Source organism: Dendronephthya gigantea, unplaced genomic scaffold, assembly GCF_004324835.1.
Source record: "Dendronephthya gigantea isolate DGI-Jeju-01 unplaced genomic scaffold, DenGig_1.0 000079F, whole genome shotgun sequence".
Lineage (NCBI taxonomy): Eukaryota > Metazoa > Cnidaria > Anthozoa > Malacalcyonacea > Nephtheidae > Dendronephthya > Dendronephthya gigantea.
Genome location: NW_021163089.1, coordinates 202,261 through 229,225, shown reverse-complemented (window position 1 = coordinate 229,225; position 26,965 = coordinate 202,261). Strand labels below are relative to the sequence as shown.

General features: G+C 36.8%; 4 protein-coding genes and 1 pseudogene across 4 annotated transcripts; 1 reads left to right on the top strand and 4 right to left on the bottom strand.

Annotated features, from left to right (window-relative positions):
- Positions 1-169: 169 nt before the first annotated feature.
- Positions 170-10,390, bottom strand: LOC114532430 (pleckstrin homology domain-containing family H member 2-like). The gene is made up of 32 exons (XM_028553933.1): positions 9,799-10,390; positions 8,324-8,386; positions 8,194-8,256; positions 8,015-8,086; positions 7,825-7,896; positions 7,677-7,749; positions 6,500-7,521; positions 6,356-6,413; positions 6,069-6,136; positions 5,944-5,979; positions 5,660-5,869; positions 5,392-5,502; positions 5,232-5,318; positions 5,066-5,135; positions 4,893-4,981; positions 4,680-4,760; positions 4,419-4,604; positions 4,153-4,255; positions 3,885-3,997; positions 3,542-3,730; positions 3,265-3,470; positions 3,057-3,150; positions 2,789-2,929; positions 2,596-2,691; positions 2,430-2,527; positions 2,267-2,330; positions 2,092-2,169; positions 1,807-1,922; positions 1,595-1,724; positions 1,393-1,500; positions 1,094-1,246; positions 170-1,013 (listed from the first exon to the last, which is right to left on the bottom strand). Exons 1-32 carry the CDS (start codon positions 9,982-9,984, stop codon positions 834-836), a joined length of 4,416 nt encoding a protein of 1,471 aa, XP_028409734.1. The 5' UTR covers positions 9,985-10,390; the 3' UTR covers positions 170-833.
- Positions 10,391-10,878: 488 nt separating this feature from the next.
- On the top strand, positions 10,879-13,079 carry LOC114532420 (hydrolethalus syndrome protein 1 homolog). Its single transcript, XM_028553920.1, has 11 exons — positions 10,879-10,947; positions 11,025-11,206; positions 11,275-11,406; positions 11,507-11,586; positions 11,657-11,745; positions 11,833-11,885; positions 12,031-12,189; positions 12,330-12,393; positions 12,511-12,592; positions 12,760-12,789; positions 12,894-13,079. Exons 2-11 carry the CDS (start codon positions 11,086-11,088, stop codon positions 12,993-12,995), a joined length of 912 nt encoding a protein of 303 aa, XP_028409721.1. The 5' UTR covers positions 10,879-10,947; positions 11,025-11,085; the 3' UTR covers positions 12,996-13,079.
- Positions 13,080-13,174: 95 nt separating this feature from the next.
- On the bottom strand, positions 13,175-17,035 carry LOC114532418 (transcription factor IIIB 90 kDa subunit-like). Its single transcript, XM_028553918.1, has 15 exons — positions 16,744-17,035; positions 16,461-16,535; positions 16,201-16,374; positions 16,060-16,091; positions 15,894-15,966; positions 15,607-15,806; positions 15,310-15,496; positions 14,837-15,229; positions 14,675-14,733; positions 14,487-14,568; positions 14,327-14,385; positions 13,997-14,250; positions 13,783-13,825; positions 13,518-13,674; positions 13,175-13,344 (listed from the first exon to the last, which is right to left on the bottom strand). The coding sequence occupies exons 1-15, from the start codon at positions 16,922-16,924 to the stop codon at positions 13,307-13,309; spliced, it is 2,007 nt and encodes a 668-aa protein (XP_028409719.1). The 5' UTR covers positions 16,925-17,035; the 3' UTR covers positions 13,175-13,306.
- Positions 17,036-17,129: 94 nt separating this feature from the next.
- Positions 17,130-22,257, bottom strand: LOC114532417 (apoptosis-resistant E3 ubiquitin protein ligase 1-like). The gene is given in 20 exon segments (XM_028553917.1): positions 17,130-17,294; positions 17,386-17,561; positions 17,639-17,725; positions 17,808-17,866; positions 17,973-18,102; positions 18,227-18,352; positions 18,435-18,512; positions 18,514-18,615; positions 18,709-18,821; positions 18,972-19,047; positions 19,118-19,248; positions 19,319-19,451; positions 19,700-19,777; positions 19,868-20,037; positions 20,146-20,317; positions 20,412-20,572; positions 20,713-20,944; positions 21,148-21,341; positions 21,425-21,820; positions 21,915-22,257. Coding segments are annotated over 20 exon segments (2,895 nt in total). The 5' UTR covers positions 22,093-22,257; the 3' UTR covers positions 17,130-17,191.
- A 1,640-nt stretch (positions 22,258-23,897) lies between these two features.
- On the bottom strand, positions 23,898-24,845 carry LOC114532335 (annotated as a pseudogene).
- Between the last annotated feature and the right edge of the window lie 2,120 nt (positions 24,846-26,965).

The window sequence follows — 26,965 nt, the reverse complement described above, 5'->3', positions numbered from 1 at the left end:
TCCTGCTACCTGCTACAACCGTTAGCTGAGTTTACACAAAGGACCTCTCAACAGTGTGTGATGTGACAGGCAAGGGGTGTAATAATAATTTCATTTCATAGAAGAAGCGAGAAGAAAGTAATTTTACAAATACTTTCAATATTTTTTATTGTTGAATTTAAATATGCAATTTATCTTCTTATTAACATTTTGTGCATAGTTCTTGTTGCAGATAGAGCTATCAGTTATAGTTCAACCTTGTATACATATCTCGCAATAATATTTATCTTTATTTACAATTAAACTATTTCAATCTTTCATATTAATTGCGCTAATTGGCCGCGTTCACACCAGACAGAAGACGAAGCAATCGTTCTCAAAATCGCCTTCACAGATGGACAAGAGAAGACAATCAAGCAATCTGCAAAACTGTCCGTCCTGACCTTTCATCAAACAATACTCTAAGCCTTAACATCAACGCGAAATCAGTCTATGGCGAATGGGTCCTGCATATCACTTTCAACAGGACATTTCATATTAGTGCATGGAGCGCCGCTTTTCAATCACCTCTAGCGATAATAGGTTGTTTAACTCAAATTAAAGCCTTTATTAGCCTCCTAAACTTCAAACTAATATAAAACTCTTGTTGTTTTACCATAAAATCTTTAATTAGTAGGCCTGGGAGGAACAATTTTCTGTTTTTACTTTCGCATAAAACACGACAAAGTTTTTGCATTTTTTTTCTAATGCACTAAAACCTCGAGGTCTCTTAGACACTAATGATAATGTGAACAATAGAATACGTAGATTCTTTGTTATCTTCAGAATAAGAGTTCAACATTCTGCTCTGTAATTCAAATCAAACCAGGACCAGAAACCATTGGCCATTCAGTACTTTCCATGTCCCAAACTTTGATGTCCTTCTCTGCCGTGGCGCTCGCTACTTTCGTCGTACTTGTGACATCAAAAGTCAATCCTTGTTGACGAACTATCGCGTTGATATAACTGGCGATAAGTAAAGTAATCTCCAGAATCTAAAATGAGAACAAACCATTTTGTAATTCACAGTGAAGTTATTTGAATACTGTAATCGACGAACACAACATTTTCTGACCTTTCCTCTCGGCATTACAAACAACAGTCTCTCTGTGCCGAGTTCACTTTGCCCGGATCTCTTAGGAGTCGTTTTATTCACAACCAACATGAAGTCTTCTTTCCAACCACCAAAAGTAACCACTGATCTATAGTTGTATTTGAAGACGGGATTCTAAAAAGATGACCAAAGATACACTTTTAATGGCAGGGTGCTCGTATTTCTTCTTAACTACCTCAGTCCTCGGGCTCAAGGTTCCAACAAGAGATGGCTTTTAGGTAGTCTCGGGAGTTAAACAGCTGTGTTTCATGCATTTTTACCATTTTCGTGCTATCAAGAATACTAATGCATTCTTCCTGCACAGCTAGCCAAACATCCTCCAAGTTCTCTGAAGCTGAATCTCTTTTTCTTGACACAATACGACGTTGCTAGAGGAGCAAGCGAGAATACGTCAGAGATCCAAACACAAGGAACAAGACACCGCGAACTACACTTCCTCAATCATCGTCACAACATTCCCACCTTTGCCTTAAATAATTTTGCTCCAAATGTGGGCCAATTTTTCGCCATACATAAATACAATGTTATACATTCTTGTTTCGTTTTTCCCATTAACGATTGCCAAGCGTCAAGAAAACGATTTCTTAATTGTCTTCATAAAAAGACAAAAAAAATCAGTAAAATATGTCAACATTCGCAGAGGCAAACACTTTCGTGCATGACAGTTGGTTTACCTGCGTTGCTCACTTGTCATTGGTTCTTTTATTTTCCTGGGATAAAATCTTTCTTGAATCATAGAGATCGTATCGTCACCTTGGTTGCCCTGAGCAACACGATCACCAAACTCCATCTAAAAATTTGTAGTGTTTAAACACATTCATGTTGTAGGAATCACTGCCAAAGTTCGGACAGTCAAACAAAGGGTAACAGCCGCAAAAACAGTCAAACCTAATACTCGCTGTATTTCTAAAGTAGTTGACAAAATACTGAACTGTTAAACATTACTGCAACATGTTTACCTGAGCCATCAAGGCAGTCATTCGTATACAGCGGTCTTTTGAAATGGGAAAACGACCATTTACTGTGTCATTAAATGTCTGTAAGTTGACAAACAACACACAAATATTAGAGTAAAAATGCCTTGCATGTAAAACGGTTGTGAAATGTCTGCTCATGCATTCGTTCAACATTTACCTGATAAACAAGAAAATAACGTTCAGTGGGCGTCTCATTCTTTGAAAGACTCTTGAAGTACAATCTAAATTAGGAAAAATGTTCACGATTATTTTGAGGGAACCCGTGTCGCCACTTCTAATAAACGTCGACCGTAGATAGAAATGGCCATGTTGCTGTTTACCTGTTTTTATAACTCAATCTGATGACACGATTTGTTTCATGTCTTCCTTGGTGCAAACTCTGCATTGTTTTCTCCCATTTTGAGATGACGTCACACACCTACATAACAAGCTTGACCATTAAAACACAATTGTCCCAAATCTTCATCCATATTACGATGAACTCACCTTAACGCTAGTTTGAAGACAATGTTGAACAGGTCCAACAGGATTGTCAGTGTACAAAGCATAACCACTTTGATCAATTGAACGAAGACCAATCTCCTAAAATATAAAGAAATTGGAGGTGTCCAAGGCGAAATTATAAAGCTATGTTGGGATGTTTGATATTCTCTTCTGTAACGATGTGATATCAACTTACTGAGTTAATTGCATCAATGAGTTCTTGAACAGTTGTGGCTGCGTCAAAACCAAACTCTTCTGAAGTTCGATTGACAAAATGAACTGGGATTTTGAGCGGATGTTTCTTCTCAAACGGATCGTCCAGCAGAACAGCGATCACCTGAAACAACCAAATCACCGATTTCACATTCATAGACTCTTTAACGTATTGCATATTCAGAAATCCAAATCCTAATCAAAATTGGTATTAATCCTAAATGAAATTTAATGACAACAGCTTCATGTACCTCCATTCTCGATGGTCCCGCCTCTCGTTCACCATTTTCCAAAGTTCTCTGCAAACACTGCTTACAATACCTTGCATATTTTCCAATTATGGTTCTTAAAAATTGAAAAAAAAAATGTTATCCTGAATTGAGGAAACTCAACCGGTTTTCCCGTAAAATTTGAACAAAGATTAACTCGCGTAGATGACGTATCACACTCTCAACTTACTCCTTTGTAGAATACTTTTCCAAGTGAGCTTTCAGGAACCAAAGAACATGACCTCTCGGTATGAACAGCGTACAACAAAGTATTAAAAGCTGCCAGCATTGTTCATACACGTATTCCCTGATTGGTCTAAGATCAATCGTCGCATTAGAAACAACAGAATTTGATCTGGACGCTGACAACCATTCTGAATGTGGAGCTAAAAACCGCTGCAAAAATTGATGAAGATTAGCGGGTCCTAAGACGATCACACGTCATGCATTTCTGGAGAAATTCTCACCTCAAGTGCGCTGGCTGACTCGCTCAAGACATGAACACGTTTAGCAGTCTGTTTCATTAACTGACAATACATTTCCTCGCGCAATTCCGTGTGGCTCAGACACATTTGTAATGCATTCTGGGCATACACCACGTGATAGTCAAGCGCAGGACCTGGGACACACTCCGTATCACAGAATAACTGAATGGACTAAAAATATTTTAAAACAAAGAAATATATATCAAGGTTTCTGTGTTTGTGCAAAACATCAAATGAAGAGGAAGATATGTACATACATAGAAGGCGTTATTATTCATTTGTGATCCCAGTGGTTACCACTGATCTAAGATACACAAATTCTCACCTTAAATAATTGTACAGCTTTTTCCTCCAGCTCTTCAGACGGTAGAGTGGTAAGAGGGTTCTCCAGAGGCTCCTTGGAATGTGTTATAATGGTGCTGTTCCAGAGAGGGCTTTCTACAGAAGATACAAATAATATAACACCATAAGAAACACTGCTATTCCATCCCATCCAAGTGGTAACGGTGAGCTCCTGGTAATCAAGGTAAATGATGATCCTTACAGAACAAAAATGACGAGTATATTGTTTGGAGCAAGTTTATATTTCTTACCTGGGTCACCATCCTGTTTGAGCTGTGCAATGGTTTTTTCAAAATCTGTTCCAATCTGGTTAATATGACCTGAGGCCATTGTCAGATGATATAACCAAGCATTCTGAAACACAAAAGTTACATAGATGAACTTAACGTTCAAGATAACCTAAACTTATGCTGGGTAGTTTTTATTATTGAATCTAGGAATGAAATCATTCAGTCCTCGTGTTCTTGTAGTCCATAGTCTTCATCATTTCTTCTTCTTTTGCTGATCAAAAACTTACCAGATCTTGTTTGGTTTCAATCACGAGATAAACTGAGCTGGTAGTTGGTTGTTTTTCCTTGTACAGTCTCAAAGTAAATCTTCCGTTACGCTGCTCATTTTCAGCTGGCTCAAGATCATCTTCAGAATCAGAGCCCATAATTTTTTCAATATGAAATTCTTTCATATTCTCTAGAGCAAATGGTGCCTTGAAAAACAAACAATGAAAATGATTATCACCAATTAAGATACATCGACAAACTGGCTTGCTCCCACATCTTACCTGATCCATTTCTCCTTTGTAATAACACAAACTTTTACCCCGGAGGATGCAATAGACTCTTTTAGACTTGCCAAGTTTTACCTGGGGCAAAATATTCGCATTTCAATTGAAAGCATGGATCATATGTGGTAATACGTGGTAGAACGTGGATAATACGTGGTAAAACGTGGATAATATGTGGTAAAAATCTACGATGTAAAACCGGATGCACACCTTGGTAATCCAACCTTTCATAACTGGTTTTTCATTGACCTGGGCCAGGAGATGGTTGGCTGGGAACTTTCGAAGATCATTTTGTAACACTGAGATAAGGTTGAAAAGAAAAACGTCTTGGTTGAGATCGGAGTGGAAAAAGCAGTGTTGGTTTAATACAGTAGGTATGATACCTTTCAGCCAATCGTCGATATCGTCAATAGATTCTCCAGTCAAATAGTACTTGCGCTTTGGAGTGTCGATCTGGTGAAATAAAAAACAAAATTAACTTGAAATGAAGAGGAAACGAGAGTGCGTAGTCAATCACAAAGAGAATTCTAACAGGCTTCTTGATCATACCTGAAACGATAGACTTCCTTCAATTCTTGTTATTCCACAAAATCCTTCAAGTGGGATTTGACCCAGCGCTTTCTTATTCACGTCGTTCTATAAGAGAAGTTGCAAATCTCGTCTCCTTTCACAGTGTCATATTGTCTGCCGCCGGGAGGAAGACACTTACCTCAGTTTTGTAATAAGATAACTTGTTCTCACTGAGGACAAACCACCTTCGTTTCCAGTTCTTAATTCTCCCACCAAGCTTCGATAAATAACCAGTTTTCTGAAGCGACTCCTGAAAGGTACAAAAAGATATTCCAGTATAATAGGCACGAGAGTTTGGATGATAAAGTCGGGGGATGTTAATGGTAAAATATTAAGATCTAGGGTTTCGATGGTAGCGTCTTCCTCATTTCTGATTTATTCATACATTGCTAGTAAAAGAATCTTACACTTTTTAGATTTTGCGTCGTGTATTGGGCACAAGTCTTCAAAACCTTTCTTCTTGCACTGCCTCTTCTCAATAACCTGTCGCTGACAGACACACTCTTCGCTCTTGAAACGTTCAAAGAATCACTGCTTTCCAGTCCTGAATCAGTCTCGTTATCTGAAGAATCAGTCGAGTCACCAGTACAGGGGCGATTCTGGATCTCTGACGCTCTCTAAGAAAAGAAAAATATACGTGAATATAAATGATGTTGACCAGCGGTTCACACGTCAAAACAATGAAGATTACCCCTTCGAGTTGGGCATACACGGGACAACTTTGGATCTAAATGGATAGAAAAGGAAAAAAGGTGACAAAAAGAAAAGTTAAGACATCTTCAAGAAATCAAATAAGAATGATGAGCATCGACCCACTTGTGTAAGGTTGCCTGAAAATCCATCTTGTGTTCCATTGATAATGTCTATTTCAGAACCGCTTCTCCCTGAAAATAATGAATTGATATTAAACCAGTTATGAGCAGTATTTTCAATGTTATAGTACTGGATTTCGAGATTATACTTTGTCAGTTTTTCTTTCTGATTCAGGCGAGCGAAACTCCCAGCTAAGGAAGTATTTGTGATGTACTGTAATCTTATGAAAAAAGTGTCACAGCTTAGCTGGTTCATTATTTAATAATACTGTAGTTAGTCAAGTATCTTACATTCTTCAGAGGCGATCACTCCGTTCACGACTGGATTGAGCACTTTGTGGTCTTGCATCTGAAACAGAGAAGATTAGATTCAAGGCCAACCATCCACAGGTTTTTGTAACCTTGCCGTTAATTTAACGACTTGTTGGTACCTACCCATGATCTTCTCATAGGTGGAGTGGAAGTGGACACACCACTGCTCGACCCACTCTCTGATTCAGCGTCATTCTTTGGTAAGTTGGGTTTTGGGGAACTTTTAAATGAACTAGCAGAATTATCAGCCCCAGTTTTCGCATATCTGTCGTTGTCTGGTTCATTGACAGGTAATAACTTTGTATACCCTTGCGCGTCTTTGCCTGGTTTCATCTGGAAACGCACGTCCTCGGCTTTTTTATCTTTTTGTGTCCCCGTAAGTTCTTCATTATCCTCGTTTGAGGATTCTTTTCCAGCTGCTTCAGGCAACTTTCCAGTCGTGGTCACCTTTGCCCCTTCAGCTGACAACATTCCGTTTTGATCCGCGCTGAACATGACAGTAACTACTTGCTGACCGACATTAGATTGTGTCGAGTCTTCCTCTTGTTCTTCTGCTTCTAACGAGCTCATTAGTTCGTTAACTAACTCTTTCTTATGTTTGTCCACCGCTGGTGATAAATCACTGTCGCTAGTAGTATGATCTATCTCATCTTCGCTTGATTGCGTTAACTGTTTTAATCTTTCCCTCATCGTCATGCGCACAGCTGGTTTATTCGCATCGTCCTTCTCAGCTGAAACATAAAATTTTGATTTATTTGGAGAAGAATATTCTTGATGAGGCTCAGATTCCAACACCATATACGTTCTGTCTTCGAAATTCTCTTCGCTTCCGGATAATTTTTTATTCATCGCATCATTGTCCTGGACATTCAATTTAAATTTATCAATTTTAGAACTAGTGGTATTCGAGTTCTCTGGAAATGTTTGAAGTCCACATTTTCCAGGATTTTTCTTTAAGTTACTGTTTGAACGGTTCAGTACTCCAAGTGATGCCCGTCTTGGGGGAACAGCCGGGACAATTTCGCTGACTTTGACAACACCACGGCTCAATGTGACTGCAGATTTAGACCTGGCACGAGAAATCTTAGGACCATTGGCATCACCGTCCACTCTGCTTATATGAACACCAATGTGTTGTGGAAATCCTACAGTTTAAGAATATAAGGTTTCATTTTTTCATCTCCCTCATATTTAGACTTTCATTGAAAGCACTGGTACACCCAGAGGCAGAGTAATTTTGCAACAGCAATTTTGATGTTTGTTCAAGTGTTCCTAAAAGTTCAAATTTATCTCTACTTGCCATTTTTCATCCTTTCAATCATGTCTTCTTTCTCTTGTATTTGCAATTGAAGGTCTTCCATGGTTAATTTACACTATAAGATCAAAGAAGATGAATTGGAAGAAGAACAAAAAGACAATTCTCAACAATAAATAAATCTGTAATCAACCTGTTTCACCCAGTCTTTTACTTTGGCCACCTTTTCCTCAAAAAGTCTTCCATCAATTTCATTCTTACTTTGCTGGAAAAGAAATAAATATTTGTACTGCACTAAGTTCTTAAATTCATTCAAGCTTTGCCTCATATCTAGAACGTATTCCAGTTGCTTAACCAGGTCCATGTGTAATAGAATTAAATACCTCAGACACAGTTGTTCTCAGTTGCCTGATAATAGATTCTTTCTGTTCTATAATATCTTCAAGATGCTGATTCTATAAGACACATAAGATGAAGTTCAGCACAATTTTGCAATGACATACAGTCAAAGAATGATTTAGGGAAAAGCTCAAATTGAACAAAAAAATGCCAAAAAAATTACCCTTTCATAGCATCTGGTTACTTTACTTTCAGCAAAAAGAGTTCTTTCCTCAAGTTCTTTCATCTGAAATTTTAAACACTTGTTTACATAATTGTAATGGAAAAGAAACTCATCACAAGTACATCTCAACCTTTTTTAATAAGTTTTCAGCTCTTTCTTCTGCTTGTTTTGCATTGTCTTCAGCAATCTTGAGCTGTTGTACAACAAAAAAAACAATATCTACTTCTGGTTCTTTAAAGTTGGAGAAAATTCATAATGTGAATTTTATATCAAGCTGGATGCATGCCATTCAAAATTCAAATTTACATAATCTTAATGAAAGCATTCTTTTATTCATGTAATTTGAGCACAGGATTAAATCTCAAGCTTGCATATGTAATAAAATAATTATAATATATTGAGATAGCTGATAAGAGATAAGAAGTAATCGTATTTTTTTGTGATGTATTATAGAAACAATTACTGGCATTTGCAAGCGATGATAGCGATCACATATAGTATAGTAAGTGGCATAATAAATGTGTTGAAAGGGATAAAACAGACTCTGAATATGATCAGTCTAGACAACATACCCACCCCCTCTCTTCCTTCTATTTATAATATGACTTAAACTTTTTGCAAGAACAGTCTTGCAGATCATTATGGAAGGGATGATTGCCTACATTTCATGTTTGTTATCTTAGGCCATAAGTCAGGGCCATGGGTCAAGCTGTGTCTGGTGGTAACCCATGTGTTTATAAAAATGATTAACCAACACGCGAGATATGAGGCATTATTAATATCTTATAATTAGAAACTAAATGTAAACATGTATAAAAATTAAAAGATTTAAACTTCATACAGCTAGATTTATGTCTCTTAGATTCAAAAAAATATTGAAATGCAGCCTGAAAAACTATTTCATAGAAGTCAACCCGCCTTGAAACAAACAATTGTATATTTTTTGTTTTCTTTCACAATATAATGCCATTGTATTTTAATTTGGAAGGTTCAAGATGCTAAAAAATTAATGTAAATACGTCTGCGCTTGTTCCTATGATCCGCAGGAAAATCGGGAAATAAATTTTTCAGACAAATATTTTGTGAAAATAAAATTAAAAGTCAACGGGTCCCAAACTAAAAATGTTTTTAAACTTCGCAAACAATTGTCGTGTGGCACAAGCAAAACCAACCACGCGGTAAATCGCTTGAGCTAAAATAAAACAGCATTTCGATTCATTAGGAGGAAAATTTCATTTCAATTGTTAAGTTAATCTCATTTCTAGCATGACTGCAGCAAACAATTTCAATTGCTACAAGCTTGTAGTATTCGAAAATTCTTTCTACATTTTTCAGTCTGGAATAAATCTGGATTCTTATTGTGTTGCTTCTAAGTTTGTATGATTTCAGATGAAAGAATAATTTGACAAAGTGCTGAAGTAATATACAGGAACTAATTTGACCACACTACTCATAATTTAATAAACAAATATGATTTATGACTTTCTACTAAATTTTACGAACAATTTCTAGGCATAATTGCGACATGTGTTGTAGTAAAAGCTACAATCATTTCTGACATTGACAATTCTATTCATCCATAAACACCACAATATTCATTCATACCCGTTTTGAGACAGCTTCGCGTATTCTTCCTGTCTGGGAATTCACCCTTTCTCTTAATAAATATAATTCCTCTTCTAGTTCAACTGTACGTCTTTTCCAATCTGTATCTTTGTCGTTTACTCGCGGAGAAAGGTCACAATTTTCGCCATTGTTAGTGTCAATATTCTCGTTGATGTCGGTCGCCATTCTGACACAGTGCAGTGCAATATTAATCTGTTATAATCTAACCCATACTCTCATCAGTCAATGTTAAGATTCTCTATCCGAAGTGCACATCAATTGCAATATTCACACGGGCACTTTCTCCATAGAAAACTTCCTGTTGAATGACACCGACATAAACAGCAGTCAAACAGTTGTCGTATGCAAAATATCCATTGAAATCGAGAAACTGCGTACTATACAAGATTTGTATACCACATGTACAAGTTCACACTATTTAGAAACGTCTTGTATTAAAAAAGATTTTAAAAAATGGGCACATGTCAAAATATAAAATATATCTGTACGACGCTTTCTTCTGCACACCGGTCAACTTTTAAATTTTCATATTGTTGACTAACTTGACTTGTAGAATTTGAGATGCAAATTACACGTTTCCGGTTTGATAAGATAGCCACGCCTCGTGGTAAAACCAAATCAGTACAAATACACAATGCTGACGCACTTTGCCATAATTTAAATTTTTTAATTGTTTCTTAAACTTGCTGTAAATTCCTTGCATTTCCCATTCACGTAGAGTCGGTAGAGATGGCAGAATTTTCGCGAGATTTCGAGCCATGGTTTTAGCTGTAGTTGGACGAGTTACAAAAACAACTTCTCCAAGAATTCACTACAAAATATATCCATAATACTGCTTTCTGGCAGTCAATTGTAAAATGCTAAAATTGCATATTTATTCTACTTCTGGTTACCCTTCCAACCTAACCAAACCTTTCCATATTACCCAGATCCACCAGATCCAACCAAACGTAACAATATTACCCAGATCTAACCAAAACGAACCATATTACCCAGATCTAACCAAACCTAACTATGTTACCCCGATCAACCCAGATCCACCCAGATCTAACCGAACCGTGTACCTTCGGGAAGATTGGAAACTAGTGTTTGAATTTCATATTTAGTTATAAACAAACGGAAGAAAAGGTTTTTTATGTTGTAATTTCTTCAATATTTCTTCATATTTAACTTCCGACGAATCTGTTCTATTCTCTTATACACAGAATACCTCTGATCGTTTGAAATCATCCTGGAAATTTAGTCTTAATTGGTGAATGCGATGTCATGGCTGCTTTGGGGTCTGCAAAACGTGAATGGAAGTTCACAAAAGAGGAAATCCGAGCAAAACTTGACGAACTTGGTTATAATGATATACCAGATAAAGCGTTAAAGGAATTTTCCAATGGTATGAAAAGTTATCTTTTTATTTCTGTCAGATTGGTCAGTAAATTTTGTATACAATTTGATTCCTAGATTTGCATAAACTTATATCCTCTGATAAAACAAAAAAAGATATTCATCAAAGAGGTGATATTTCACCGCAGTCCACTACAAACTACAGTCCAGCTTCAACCAGCAGCAATCAATCAGTAGATGTACAAAATGGTAAGCTAACAATATGGTCATCATACTGTAGGTGACTTAAATACTGTAACAAATTGTGATATCACCAAGTTCAGATATAAATTGCAACTTTTTACAACAGGGAATGGCAATGGGAAGAGGGTAACAAACAAAGCCAGCACATCAACAGTATACAGCGATGATGAATATAGTTTTGAACAGGTGAGTAAATTATAAGTGACTTGTATTGAAAGAACATTAGCTAGTAAAACTGCACCACATTATATTTCAGACTCCAGAGCATAACAGATATGCATTGGGAGACAAAGAAAACCAGAATGCAACATCCCTGAGAATGACACAAAAGCGAAAGGTTCTCAGGTAGGACAGTACCTTGAATTCACTTCAAATTTTAGTACCTTTTAAACTTCCCTGAAGATGTGAATGCACTGTGAATATCTTTTGTAGAAGAAAGAATGGAAAAGCTCATGTATTTGATGAATCATTCAGTCAAGAAGCTGGTAAAGTTACAACTGTTCTTCAACCCAGTGACTAGTGACTATTCTAGATAAGGCAATTACTGTAATGGCTAGGATCATTGTCTGTTAACATACAAGTTTATCACAGTATGCTCCCATTTCATAATGTCATCTTGTTTTCTTCCAGTCACAGACATATCAGATGTGGAGAAAAGGTTACAAAGGCTGCCAGTAAAGGAAGACATTAATACAACTGATTCTGAAAGCATTGAGAGTGAAGACTTGTCAGAAGAAAGCTCATCAGTATTACAACCATGGGGGAGAAATAGAAATGTGTTACCATCCTGTATGTCAAAACTCCTTCATAATTTCTTATATTCCAATGAAACATATCCCATTATGTTATGTTATATACAACCACATGCGAATTCCTGCCCTTAGTGTTTTTTGCTTCTTCACTGATCAGCACACCTTCATTTTACGTAGTTATCAGACCACGAACATCAGATCCTGGTACTAAAGGCATTAGAAAGACAGACCCAGTTAGCAGGTAAAACTATTTTCTGATGCTTCCTAGCTTGGTCTGTGCATAATTCTGATTCATTTTTTTTCATTTGGATAGAAAGATATTGTAGGATTTATTTAGTTTGCAAATTCTTGTTATTAGATACCATCAGTTCAAGCAAGAATGGTCATCAAATAAAGTTCCTGGTGAGAGGACTCACAAGAGCCTTCGATGGTCTACTAGGGTAAGAATGCTAACTTGTTCTGAAAATTTCCATATTTTTAAGAGGTTTACACTGTAGTGCAAGAGTGAAGTAAATTGTAATGCCCATTAAATTTGAACTCGAACAACATTTGCTTGATACAATAGCAAGATGTCAAATTCATAAATACATCATGTATCCCTTTATAGGAAAAAATGTTGCAATATGAATCATTTGAGGTAACCAAATCTTCTTGTTTTTAAAGTATATAAGCAATTTAATGCATTCACTGCATGCAAAACTGAGGACCTGAATCATAGACCTTTTTCTTCTCATTTTCTAGAAACCCAGACGTTCCTATGTTCCCAATAATTATGTTGCACCAACAGAAAAGAAACGGCAAGCTTTGCGCTGGGAAGTCAGAAGTGCGCTTGAAAACTGTTAAATATATTAGTAGAGTATAGATAAAATTATTTTGAATGAGTTGTCTCTTTAGAAGTTAAATAAATTGCACTTCATTTTTAATTCAATATTGTCAATTTATTGTGTGATCCTGAAAGACCTAAAAAATATTCCATATTTCTTAGTATATACATGTCATAAGAATATTACAAATAAATATAGTATGTCATATTAATAAATTCATTCTAAATTTCATATATTAATATATAATATATGCATTATTTCTCATTGCAATGGTGATATACTGTCAAACAGTTCCACTCATAAATCCAGGACCATTCTTTCCGTGAATTCTTAATAATTGTCATAGTCCTCATATTCATCAACATTGCCTAAAATTATTTAACAAAGATGTTATTTTATTCATCACATTTCTGCAAGATTGTCACTCATAACTTGCCAACAATTCAATGATTTATATGCCTTGTAGCATTAAGCAACAAGCTAGGAAAGTTTGGTTAATACAAGTCTACAGTACTCTAAAATGTTGAAAGATAAATCTCACCATGGCCATATTCTTGTCCCATCAATTGTGCTGCACTCAAATGTATGTCTTCCTCATCTTCCTCAACTATTTCATCATGATCCTGATCTGCATATTCCACTGGACCACTTTCTACGACCATACTCCCTGCGCTTCGCTCTAGTGTGGTATCCAGAAACTAAAGACAGAAAAAAATGCTCTCAAACCAGGGCTTTCTGTATATAAGTATTGTCTAAACATTCAAAGAGTTCTTGTATAAAGAAATTCTGCTTGTAATCATGCTTGCCTTTACTCTCTTGGTTGGTAACTTTGGTAGAAAACTTTTGTCTCTGAAACAACAGGAGAACAAATTCTTAGAAATGTAAACACTGTTGATTCCCTGAAGAACAAAAACCTGAAAAGCTGATGAGCCTGCTTTTGTTGGGCAGTCTCTGTCATGCATATTCAGTTGATGGCACATCACATTCCAGTTTGGAATATCTTAGCATAAACCAATTTACCTTTTTCGTCCAGTATATCTGACTGGTATAGAGGGTTGAACAGTCTGAATCAAGTTTGAAACCACAGGCTCGCTGCTTGGTGTAATAGGTTCACATTCTGTTGGTTTTTCAAGTTCATTTTCTTTATTCAAATTGCGTAAAACATCATAATTGATTTTGTGGGAAATTTTCTTTTCAATTAACATCTTTTCAACAGCTTCACCAACAGAGTTTGCTTTCTCTTTGGGTTTTCGTTTGTAAGGCTTGCGACGTTTCTACAAAAGAAAAAATGAGCATTTTGAACTCTGACCTGAAAGAGGAGCAGGTTTTAAATCATATTACTTCCTCTACCTTCTTATTTGGATCCGCTTCTTCTCTTTCTCTTTCTTCAGCCTCTCTTTCCTCTTTTTCTATTATAAAATGAATGGAAAACCAGACTACTGACATTTCTAACACAAGGTATTTTCCCCTAAGTGAAATGTTTTTTACCAATATACTAGGGAATCCAAACCTCTTTGTTTCTCTAAATAGTCTTTGTTCTCTTCCATCCAAATTTTAGTTTTGACCTCAACTTCATGGTCTGCGAGTATAAACTTGAAAAATAATTTTACATGACTTTAATACAAGATGTTCTGTTCTCACAAAGGCAAAAGAAGTGAAAAAAACACAACAATAGTTTGTCGAAGGATGAGAACTAACACTATCAAGTTCATCATCATCAAGATCATCAAGGTTTTCTTCTTTGTCTTCTTCTGCACCTAAAATGAAAAATGAACTGAGTGAGACCAAGTGAAACAATTAATTCAGAAGTGGTGAAAGTTGTTTAGGAATGTGACGTAGCTCAGCACAACTAATCAACACCTTTCTCAACATTTCCATCTTCTTCGTTATCAATTATCTGTTCTTCCACTGCAGAATCATTTTCTTTTTCTTCTAAAATTCCCTCTGTTGTTGCTTCCTTTCCTCCTGAAATTTCCTCAATCTCCTTATCCCTATTTACTCCATCATGATCACACACATCCTTCTCACATGCATCCATTGTGTCATCCAGTATGGACGTAGAAACACTTGTTTCCAACATGCTATCCTCGCTTGGCATATTGATAGAGATTGTTGAACCAAGAGAGCTTATGTCTGCATCATTTGAATCAAATGAATTCTTTGAGTTCCATCGCGATTTAGTTTTTGCTAATCTTTCATCAATCTGCTTTCGTAGTTCTTCTAACTCACTAGCCAATCCTGGTTTGTTGATACCTTTAAAAAAAGACAATTCTTAGGCTCTTGAGAATTAATGCCTGACTGTTGGAAGCTGAAAGGTCTTTTGATATGCATACCTTCAATCTCATTCAATTGCTGTTGTTTTTGTTTTTGCCTTGCCTCAGTAAAACATGGCGGATCCTGTTCTTCTTCCAAATCGATAGTGTTAAACTCATCTACAGTGAGCTGACCTGATGGAGTCTTTTTAAAATCATTAAGTCTTTTTCTTATTGTGGTGTTACTTAAACGAACAACTTTTACAACCTACAAAAAAAAGATTTTACCATGATGTGGCACAATATGATTTCATTTAGGTTTCAAACAATTGACTTAAAGCTAAACCACATAGAAAAAGGTTGTCTCTTAATAATCACCTCTTTAATTGTTCGACTAAACCCATGCAGTCTTGCAGCAACCAGGATCGCTGCCCCACACAAACCAGATGGACGGCGACCGTATTGGATCCAATCCCGTTTCATACGACAAACCAATCGCAAGGCAGTGTTTGCAACATCATTCTCCTTCTCCGCTAATTGAAACTGATGGCAGAAACGATGAATGTAAAGACATGGATCTAAAGAATAGAATGCAAAAGTCATTTTCTTATAGTCATTTTCTTCACCAATTTTTGACTGTATTCTTCTAGAAAACTCCTACTTACCTACAACAGGTAAGTTAATGCATAACTCATGCTGCAACTTTAAGTAAACCTTTCCTAATGTGACAACATCAACCTATAAATATAGACACAAAGAATTCTAATAATAAATTTCAAATGAATCAGGCTGTTTTTAATATGATATAATTAATATTTTTTATTGAGCTACCTGCAAGACATCACTGAAGTCCAAGAGAAGATCTTTTTTTGGGTTAAGGACAAGCAAAGATTTTGAGGTTGCAGTGCTCTCCTAGTGAGTTACTGAAATGAGTTTATTCACAGATTCTTCAAGTCACTACACTAAGGATACGAGGTGTTTTCTCTGTACGACAAACAAGATACAAACAAGCAGCAGCAATATGGCCAGTTCTTCTTCCTTTAGTCAATCTCTTGCTCACAGCCAGTTTAAAAAACATGTAAGCGCTTTCAACACAGTGATTGTTCAGTTGTAGTTGATTGGCTAATGCCTGCAGACGTCTTTTTCCTGCAGCAATCAATTGGATTTGGGGAAAAGTGAATGGTTATTGAACATTTGATAATGCAGTATTTTACAGATATTTTATGCTGTACCATTTTCTAATGTGACAGTTCTTGATTCTCTACCATAGCCTGGCCTGAATCCTAAACCCTGGCCAACTTTATTGCCTAGAAAAGAGAAGACAGTGACATTCTGATAGGACCAACACACCAAGGGTAAATGGTAGCATTTCTGAACCTAAACTTTGAGACAGTATATGGTGGGCTATAATACCCCCTAGTGTTCCGGGGGGGGCTCATCTAATTATCCACATTATTCTGTTATTTTACATATAAATGTTAAATAGTATATCCTACATATTCTTGTTTTTCTAACCTTCATTTGAAACAAACTGTCCAATAACACTGGTTCCTCCTGCACTTGTTTCTTGAAAACCAACTTCAGAAACTATCGCGCTTTCCTCTAGAACTGAGCCACATTTTGTACAAACAGTATCGCCACGGGATGGATCAAAATCTATATCACTACTACCGCACGTCGAACAAGCACGAGACATTGCTCAAGCGACGAAAAATATACAAGAAAGCAACTTCATCAGACGAATTTAATTCCTTAGTTTTTGTCGACTTTGCCGGCCATACTGGATTTCACCATACCATGCAAACCACTGAGCTATATACTATATCAACACTGGACTGATCTCCGTCCGTAGAATATTATACTCAAAATATATTCAAAAATATATATTTAAAAATATAACTTTATAATCATTGTATCTTCAGTATGATCCTTGAGATTTAAGGGGTATGAATATCCTAGTTGTTTAATCAAATCCAAACCCCTCGCAACCCTCCGTGATCGCCAGATGAAGACAACGATCAAACTCTTCATATGACGTGTAATCCGGCAAGACCAGCTGATTGAAACTAGAAAAGAGAGGTAGGGATGGATAAACACGGGAGTCGAAACCTCTCACAGAACAATTGCTTGGATATCAAATGACTGGCATGAACGAACCATGTATGTGCTCTGGGTAAACCGTTCCTTATTGGTGATGAAGAAAATGAGAATTTCGGAGTTAAACACGCAAATCCTCCGGGTGGAAGTTGGGAGCTTCCTGTCGTAAACTGCAGTAAACGAGCGAACTCTTCCTGATTGAACAAAGCGATTGATTTCCAAAACCATGACATAACCTAAAGTAGCGATGATATTCTTCACTAAACCAGTTATACTAAAAGTTCCCGGTTAAAATTATGCCTGTGAAAAATACCTTTGAAAATGATGAATGCTCGTTGAAACTGTTGTGGTTATTCTTTAAATCGTTCACGCTTATATCACTCGTTCCACAAATGAGAAGCTGAATAAAACGATGAACACTGAACACAATTAATAATGGTTTATAACAGAACAACAAAAGATTACACTTATTCATGTCTTACCTCTAGCTCTTGTTCACTAAACATTGTCAAAAGATTGTCTGGGATAAGCTCATTCAGGCCTGAAAATCAAACGTGCAAGAATACACACGTCAATTCTAGAGCAGCGTACTTGCTGAAACGTCCGCCAAAGCAAAAGTTTCTGGCATTTGCGAATTTATGTCCTACCTTTAATAAATGCCTCAACCTCATGTTTGATCCCAGTGTGAAGTTTATACTGGGCAAGCGCGTCTAAATATTTCATGCGGTTCTGTGTCGTCACCTCAATCTTACTTCCATCTGGAATTAGTTCAACTTCCTGGAAATAAAATAAGAAATATTAGGAGATAATTAATCATAGGACAGGCTCCGAAATCCACATGAATTAAGCTAGGAGGGACGATAAATAAACGGAATCACTTCTGATAATTATTTAACTTAACCTTTACAAGCTTTCCATTTCTGTCATATTCTTCTTCAGAGAAAAACAAATTGAGATCTTCTGGATCGACCTTTTGAATATATTCGATCTTACTTGAATACAGTTGTTTATCGTCCGTCTTGAAATACTTTTGAATGAAACAAATTAATTCGACCTGCTCAAGCAAGTGTTGAATAATCTGGTTTATAATTTACATCATCTGGTCTCACCTTGTAGTTAACACGAAGGCCAATGAGTTGCGCAAGAAATGATCTCATAAATCTTGCTTTCACGTTCAGTCTGCGAATATGCCCCCACACGAGGACTCAAAATACACTTCCAACAAACGTCCCCAGCAAACTCAAAATACTTCAGTTTTAATTGAGATGGTCGATGTGGATTTGGGTATATCTAAAAAAAAAGAGATCAGAATTCTCAACGATCAGACGCCTCAACGTCCTATTTAAAAACGTGCAATAGCACGAAGGAACATGGTTACAATACCAGAGCTTGTTTATCTTCTTTGTTGAATTGTGTGAATAACTCATTTTGAGGATCAAATAGTGCTCTTGATAAAACTGAGATCCATTCTCGTGTTAAACCTCCAGCATCTTGCCCTAAATCAAGAATAAGATTAGGGTTTGGTAAGATTTTATTTAAGACATTATCTTTTCTTGAAAAGCCTGAAGAACTATAATTCCCAGGTAATTTAATAACATATCAATAGTACTGTGAAAATCGGAGAAATTGCTCAAAATTGTGTTTACCTGGTTCGTCTTTAAACTTTATATAGAAACGTCTGCACCATTTGGATATGGAGAAGCCTTTTGTTGCTTCATAAGACTAAAGAAATAGATAAAGGATATTAATAAGCGTGGATCATATACATTTAAAAAGTAGTTAATCAACTTACACTGTCTAGGATATTCCCTCGGTCGATTACTACCGTGACATATTTCGTTTGGGTTGATCTATTTTTGCTATGATGTGATTGCAAAGCTTTGTAAAAGAAACGCCTTTTGTCCTGAAATGACTCTGCTCCACCTTAAAATGAAAGATGGTTTTATCAGAAATAACGGTATATTATACGTTTATAAATCTGACGTTTACCTACCAATATTCCGAAGCAAATATCGCGCGAACGTTGCTATGATAAGATCCCTTTTAGCCGATGTGAAAACAACGCGGGATTGTATTCCATCGTCCAGAAGAAATACTCTACGCTCTTCATTTTCAGGAAATATCACCTTGGGCAAAGACAAGGTAAAATATTAATTTAACAGAGTTGCTTTTCTTTAAAAAGATTAGAAGCGCTGGTATTACAGTATATTTAAACAAGTCAGTCTTGACTAGCAATAGCGCAACAAAATCTGACGAGGGTTTCAACCCAAAGACTTTACATCCGTCGCGTGGAATGCTGAGATTGAGAAAGTTGTATCACGAAGAAGACAAATACTGAAATGGAAAAGGTTCAAAATAAATAGAAAATCAATACCTTCGTTGAAGGAGAGATGCGAAACGAATAGAGTTTGTATGGGATGATTTTCAAATAAAATTCTTTTATAGAAAGTTGCTAAAGTCAAAGAAAAAAAAACGGATTTACCGAAGCTGCATAATTGCATTTTAAGAATGCGAAAACGCTCTTTTACTTTGTATAACTTACTCTTGATGAAAAATAAAAATATATCTTGCGGCAATTGGATTTCAGAAAGGAGGTCCAGTCTTTGCCTGAACTAACTTCTTGATAATCAGACGTTAAAAGATATCCTTCATACCAGGTCTGATGCCAGTAATCCTTCATCGTTGCTTTTTCAAGAGCTTCCATATCAGTCTCTGGAAATCACGAAATTTAACTAGAATGATATGTGATTTTCATCACAGTGCTGTCATGCAATAGCACACGAGTCATATCATCGGAGATATCATAAACTAACCACTTACGGTTCAAGGATACAATATCGAAGGCACCATTTATGATAGACTTTCCTTGACAGGTGACAACACCATGGAAGCATCCTACATCCTCCAACTTAATATGCAACATGTTTTTACCTCCGCTATTTTCTGGTAAATAAATCGGTTCAGAATCCACAGTGATATTGTCTGAACCAACCTTGAATGAGAAAAGCCTTATAATACAAAGGTTTCTACCACAGAGAGCCCGTATTGACCACATCTTTCAGTCCTAATATCATCCAATACTTCACCTGTTTAACAGTGATTTCAAACATATCTTTTGTACATTCCAGTTCACACAGATTTTCATACTTATCGCGTGTTTCGATCTTGAGAGGATAATAAACGCCCTGTTTGACAACAACTGTGTTGATGCCATTCATAATGGACACTTTTGACATATCAACAGGACCTGTAAAGTTGGAAATGAGACAATTAATACAAGTCTCCTCTGACGAAAACCCTTTTTAACTTAATCCAGCTCATGTTTTACAGTTTGCAACTTTATTGCAAGGTTGTCCAAGTTGTATGTTAAAGTGTTGTGCTATGCACCTGGTTTAAACACCCTGAGAAATGGACTCCCAAGAATATGTTTTCCATTAACCATCACTGAGATGCTATAACGTCCTGAGACTTTAGGATGAAAGGACACAAAATAAGCATTCTTTCTTTTTTCATCTTTTTCTTTGAGACACTCTTTAGCTCCAAGTCTGTTGCTAATCTCAACAAGGACGTTTTCTTTTCCTGTGATTGTATAGGTGAGAAACCGACTTTTGTGGTAGAGCTAAAATCAAGGATAATTTCTCAGTGAGACGCTCATTTCAAATCAATCTATTTAAACTTGGATGTTTTAGTTGTTCATTTGGATAAATATGAATAAAAAAAACTATAGCCAACTAATAATTACAGGCCTAAACGTAGGAATTAAAACTCCCTCTGACCTGCTATGAGGCACAAGAATGGTTCAAACAATTAGAGGACTTTCACCTTAACAAGGAATGATGCGGTACTTCCAACTGCAGTTTTATCTCTCTGCAACCATTCCACCTGACAGGACATAGGATCAAGATAGTAGCCAACAAAATATTGCAAGAATGTTATATCACGGCTATGTAAGCTATTGTATCTAGATACAACATACTGGTAACTCTTATATCCAACCAGGAGCAACAACAGTCGAACTAAAATGTGGAATTACAATGTTAATATTAACCACTTTGTAGAAATCCAAGGAAGAAGCAGCTCTCATATAGAAACTACTTACATATCCATTTAAATAGGAACATAAAGGTTTGAAAAAATAAATAAAACACAGAGACAATCCTCCAGCCCTGACTAGAATTCCTTCTGACTTCTATAATAACTTCAACAAGTAACTTGTAGTCAGCAAAAGAGCCATCCATACTGCTTATCACATCTTTAATCTCAGATCCCAACAATTTCTTCTGGATATGCTCCAGATCAACATGACCAAGTTTTAAAAATCCCCCCAGGTACTTTCCCAGACCTTTGCTTTCAAGCCATAATTTCAATTCTAACTCTTTTTCTCTTAACATATTTACTTTGTTTATAAAAATCTTCCTTTGTTTGAGGTTTAAATTGTTCTGTTTGATAAAATAGCTAACATCAATTTTTAAGAGTTTATCAAATGAAGTGATACCTACAAATAAAAAATATAAAACAAACTTTACCATTGCTAATTGCCATGCATGGTATAACAAGTGGTATTTATTTATAACCAACTCCGGCCATACCTTCTCTATGAAATGTTTTCACCAGAAATGATAAGCTGTTCTTTTTCATCCACAAATGTAGATTATCCTCAATCTTGCCATCATTACGAAAACCGTCCAACTTCAGATAAAATAGACAAACCACGACAATAACAAATGCCCAAAATGACCATCTTGTGGTTTGGTCTAACCGATCCATTGCTTGTTGAAGTTCACGATAAGCCTTATCAATAACACATCTTCGGTATTCATATTCTCGATACAACTAATTTCTTCTTTGTAGTGATTTTTTAAAATATTTCATAAACATTTTTGCAGACTTTGCACTAGCTAAAAAATGTAAACAAAATGTAAACAATTAAATCAAAATTCGCAGTTCGAATGTTCGTACCCAATCCTAACATGTTTTTGGACGTGTGCAGAAGCAGTGTTGCCAACCTTGGGATTTTACATGGGATTATGCTTCACAAACTTCGGTCGGAATATATTGGAAAACAAACGATATGGCTTGCCAGACCTCATCCAAACCGTTTGTTTTCCCATATATTTCTTCCTCAGTTTGATTGCATAATCATATATACACTAACAGGCCTCCCAAGGCTCTTGTGTAATTTGAATTTTATCCCAAGATCTTGGGATTTTTCGAGGTTGTTGGGTGTTTTTTTTGGATTTTTTTTTTGAATGAGACCTTGGGATTCTTCTTGGGATTTTTTAGAATACAGAGAAATATACAAGAAAGGTTCTTCTCGATTTTCGACCTAAGGCAAGCCTCTCGTTAGAAGTAGGATGATCTAGAACCACAGTTAACTGTGCAGGGCAGCCCGGGCTTCGTTAGCGCTTGGATGAGAAAAAAATCTTGGGATTTTTTTGGGGGGAAATAGGCCGGAATCTTGGAATATTTTGGGAGATATATTGGGATTTTTGGCGAAACTGACCTGGCAACACTGCCATGGATAGTTAGTAAAAGAAATTAAGAAGTAAGATCGAACTTTAATGATTCCCCGGATACACCAGAATCAACGAAGATAAAAAATAAAAACTTGTGAAATAAATACATACAATTTAGGCCCAAATTGTACCGGCGAATCAAGCGGCTATACTAAACACAAAATTAGCAAAACATTTTAGCAAACTAAGCCGTTCAGTCATTTATATTGAGTTAAAAACCAACAAGGATTGTTTCAAAACACTAAAAGAATATCAAAACACTAAAATTTCTCGCTAAAAACACTTAAAAAAACGTTTAGGCGTTTAAATCTTGTCATTTCCAAGCGTGTGCCTTATTAGTCGTTTTTTATGTATATACTTGCTAAGGACCGCCTCCCGAGACCAGGAAAAGCTTAAATACGTTAAATTTATCTTCGCTCTCAGGGCTAGCCACTGTAGCTGATTCGTCTATGACGCTAGGCTTGTGGCGATGCATACTCTGTTTCTCACTGAGACGTAACGGTTAGGTGCACATACATCATGGTTTGGGGGCCGTAGTGCATCTCCCCCTTAGACGGCCGTTAAGATGTGAGTTATGGGGGGGAGTTCTTCCTATAGCAACCGCCTTGCACCTTTCGTAGTTGTAACTATGCTGAATATTGCAGCCGGTTGTATAACCAGGTTAGATTGTGGCATAGGCTGGATGATCTCTTTTACGTTCTTTCCCCATTTTTTTTTTTGGCGTGCTTTCCAAATTTTTCTTTTACATACAAAAAAAACACTGTTATTAAACATATATGGAACGGATATGGTTCAAAAAAAATTTATATCGACTAAAAACCACCTTAATTAACACCTGAATACTCTCCCCAGTCTCTGCATGGCTGAGTCTCTGAATTAAACAATACCAGAGATCATTCATAAACATCAAACATCTTAATCAACCTTACAGCAGTAAAACAGCGACAAAGACATTCAGACAGTCAACTCTGCGTTCTCGTGCATGAAAAAAAACACACAAACAATATTAAATCAGAAGTCTGAGTAGTATTTTTCAAAGATTTCTTTATTATTTATGCTAACATAGGTAATTCATCTAACATAGTAACACTACTGATTCAATTTCCCCTCAATGCCAAACAGTATTTTAAACATCTCCCCTAGTTCACGTTTGAGAAGAAATTGAAAAAATTCTCCCATGTTCATTCGATCATCACCAGCACCATGGACATGAAAAACCAATTCTTTAAAATCTTCAAATTTTCGCTCGCTGATGCATTTCTCGTTGTGACGACATGTTATTTTCTTCCAATTCAATCGCCTCAATCTACTGAAATAATCTTCGGTGTCCTTGACATTGCCTTCGATACAAACAACACCTGGTTTACCCGGCAAAGAAAACCCAGTCAATTTCAAGTCATGGGCCCAGTCAAGGATGTGTTTTCTTTTAGTTTTACTGTAAATATGATGCATATATAACCACATTCTTGACAACTCCTCATCCTTGCTTTTCTCTCTTTTTGTCGTTCTATCAACTTCCACTTCTTTACAGTTCATCTGCTGTATGCTTCTTACATAATATTCAGGCCAAGTGTCTTGAAGCCACTGAATGATCGTCACAACGCATAGTTCACCTCGCTCTAAGCTTGATAGAAATTCAGTCATGGATTCATTCAACTCTTTCTGAATTTCTCTAGTAAGTGAATTAGACTTAACAAAAACCTCTAGAGTTTCTTGTGGATATTTCTGAGGCAAGCAGCAATTCACTTCTAGATAATCTTCACTCGAATGCTGGCCAGAAGAATTGTCACTACAAAGGACTGAGAAGAGTTTCAGACAAAATGCCACTCGCTTTGGTTTAATATCTGTGCTACCTGACAAGTAATCTTGTACTTCAACTAAACTTGAGCGATCTACATACAACTCCTTCTCTTCGGCAAACATTGACTGAAGGATTTCTATTTCAGAAAGCTGTAAATTTAATAATTCTTTGGGATCTTCGTATTCTTCACTCTCGTCCGCCATATTGAAAATGTTAAAACGTGACGTATGAAGTGACGCCACCACTGAGCTCTATTAAATTCCTGGAGGACTTACTCCTAATATTTCTGAGGATCAGTACATGACAAGCCAAAGTAAAAAACTCTGAGGGTTGTGCCGAACACATTAAAAACAATAGTTAATCAATTGGGATGCCTCATTATCTATTGTCGTTTATGCGTTCAGCATATCAAAAGCACAATGTTTGAAACAGGCCTTACGGTTAGGTGACCACTGACATGGCTCAATAAAGTGCATTGTCCGTTAGAATGTTTTTCAGGTTATAAAAGGTGGTAGAGTTCGAGAACAGAGTCAGACTTGGTTTGGAAAAGAGGAAGGATTATTCGAAGAAGTTTAGGAAAAAGTTGGAAGAATCTTTGCTCAGGTACATGGTCGTTGGTCTGTTGAAAGAATCTGAATTAACGACAGGTCGAAAAGGAGCCATGGACTGATCGCTGTGTTGATTTGAATAGCGTGGGAAGACGTGAGCGAGAGGAGTCATATTCTCTTGCCGATTTTCATTGCTATATCTTGTATATTTCGATTGAAAATGTCAAATGCAAGTGAGCTGTTACTTTAATTTAGTTTTTCCTTGCTTATTTGATTTTCAGGGAACGAACTACGGCGCCGAAAGATGGGGAAGGAGAAACAAACGCTTGCTCGCAGCGAATAATAGGTATTGTTCGATTAATATATGTGCATTTTGCATTTGTGACTTGAAATAACACGTTTGTACAGAGTGGGCAAAACTTGGACTAAACTATTGCTTCCCACGTCAATTAGTTTTATCACAAGCCAAAAAATACTCGGAAAGCAAGTCTCTTTAACTAGGCTTTATATGGCCATGAACTGTTTTGTTTTAATACGGAGGTTGTTTTTTTTAGATCGTCGGAGTAAAGAGATGTCGGAGCTGCCTGGGGAGCTTGCCATGCACGCAAATACAAAACTCAATTTGATTTCGGTGAAAATATGCATGAGTAAAATTGCATGGGATTTGGCTTTGTTGGCTGAGATAGGCTGAACACTCTTCTGTTTACCTCCTTCATTTTCAAGTTTTCCGCCTGTGCATGAAGTCTGGTCGTGTCAAGCGCATGCGGAGAAAATACAAGTGATTTGGGGCCCCATCACTTGTAGTTTCTCCATCTTGAACGACAATAGTCCGGAACAAAAATATTGCTCAGAGAGCACCTAAAACATAAAAAATGCATGAGAATTTGTATTTCTAGAAGGAGATGATAGTCGAGTGCTTAGGTCTCTCAAGACCAATTCGAAAAACGACGAATATTTCGTACAAAACGTGCATGGCATTTTATTGTATTTGCGTGCGCAATGCGAAGGCTTTGGACGAGTGGCGTAGGAGATTTCACAAGTCAGTATACAATCGGTTTTTTTGAGTTATCATTTTATCCTGAGTGTTTTATACAGTGACATTCCTCTCTAGGATCGTCGCAGGATCAGATGATGATGGATCGTCGCAGGATCAGATGATGATGGATCGTCGCAGGATCAGATGATGATGGATCGTCGCAGGATGAGATGATGATGGATCGTCGCAGGATGAGATGATGATGGATCGTCGCAGGATCAGATGATGAAGGATCGTCGCAGGATCAGATGATGAAGGATCGTCGCAGGATCAGATGATGAACTATCGCCGCAGGATCAGATGATGAAGGATCGTCGCAGGATCAGATGATGAAGGATCGTCGCAGGATCAAATGATGGACGACGAGACGGGTGTACAAGCAGAAGCTGGTTGAGGTATATACTATATTGTATACTGATTAGGGTAATGCATGATTAATGCATGTGCATGCTGCATGTGATTGGATCCTCCTGGTGGTCTAACCTAGTATATTCACACAACAAGTGACATTTCACTCTTTTCGACAATGCATGATAACAGGAAATTCCCACAGCTCTTATGAGGGCGTTTTCGAGGTTTCTTGATGAAAAATTCCTAGTTGTCACTTGCGTGTGAATTTTAACGACTTAAGGTGGACTTATAGAAAACCACCTTAGCAGCTGCGGGAAGATGCATGATGACTTTAAAACGTCGAAATGAAAGTAGCAAAATGCGATAGCGCATGCATGGTCCACGCGCG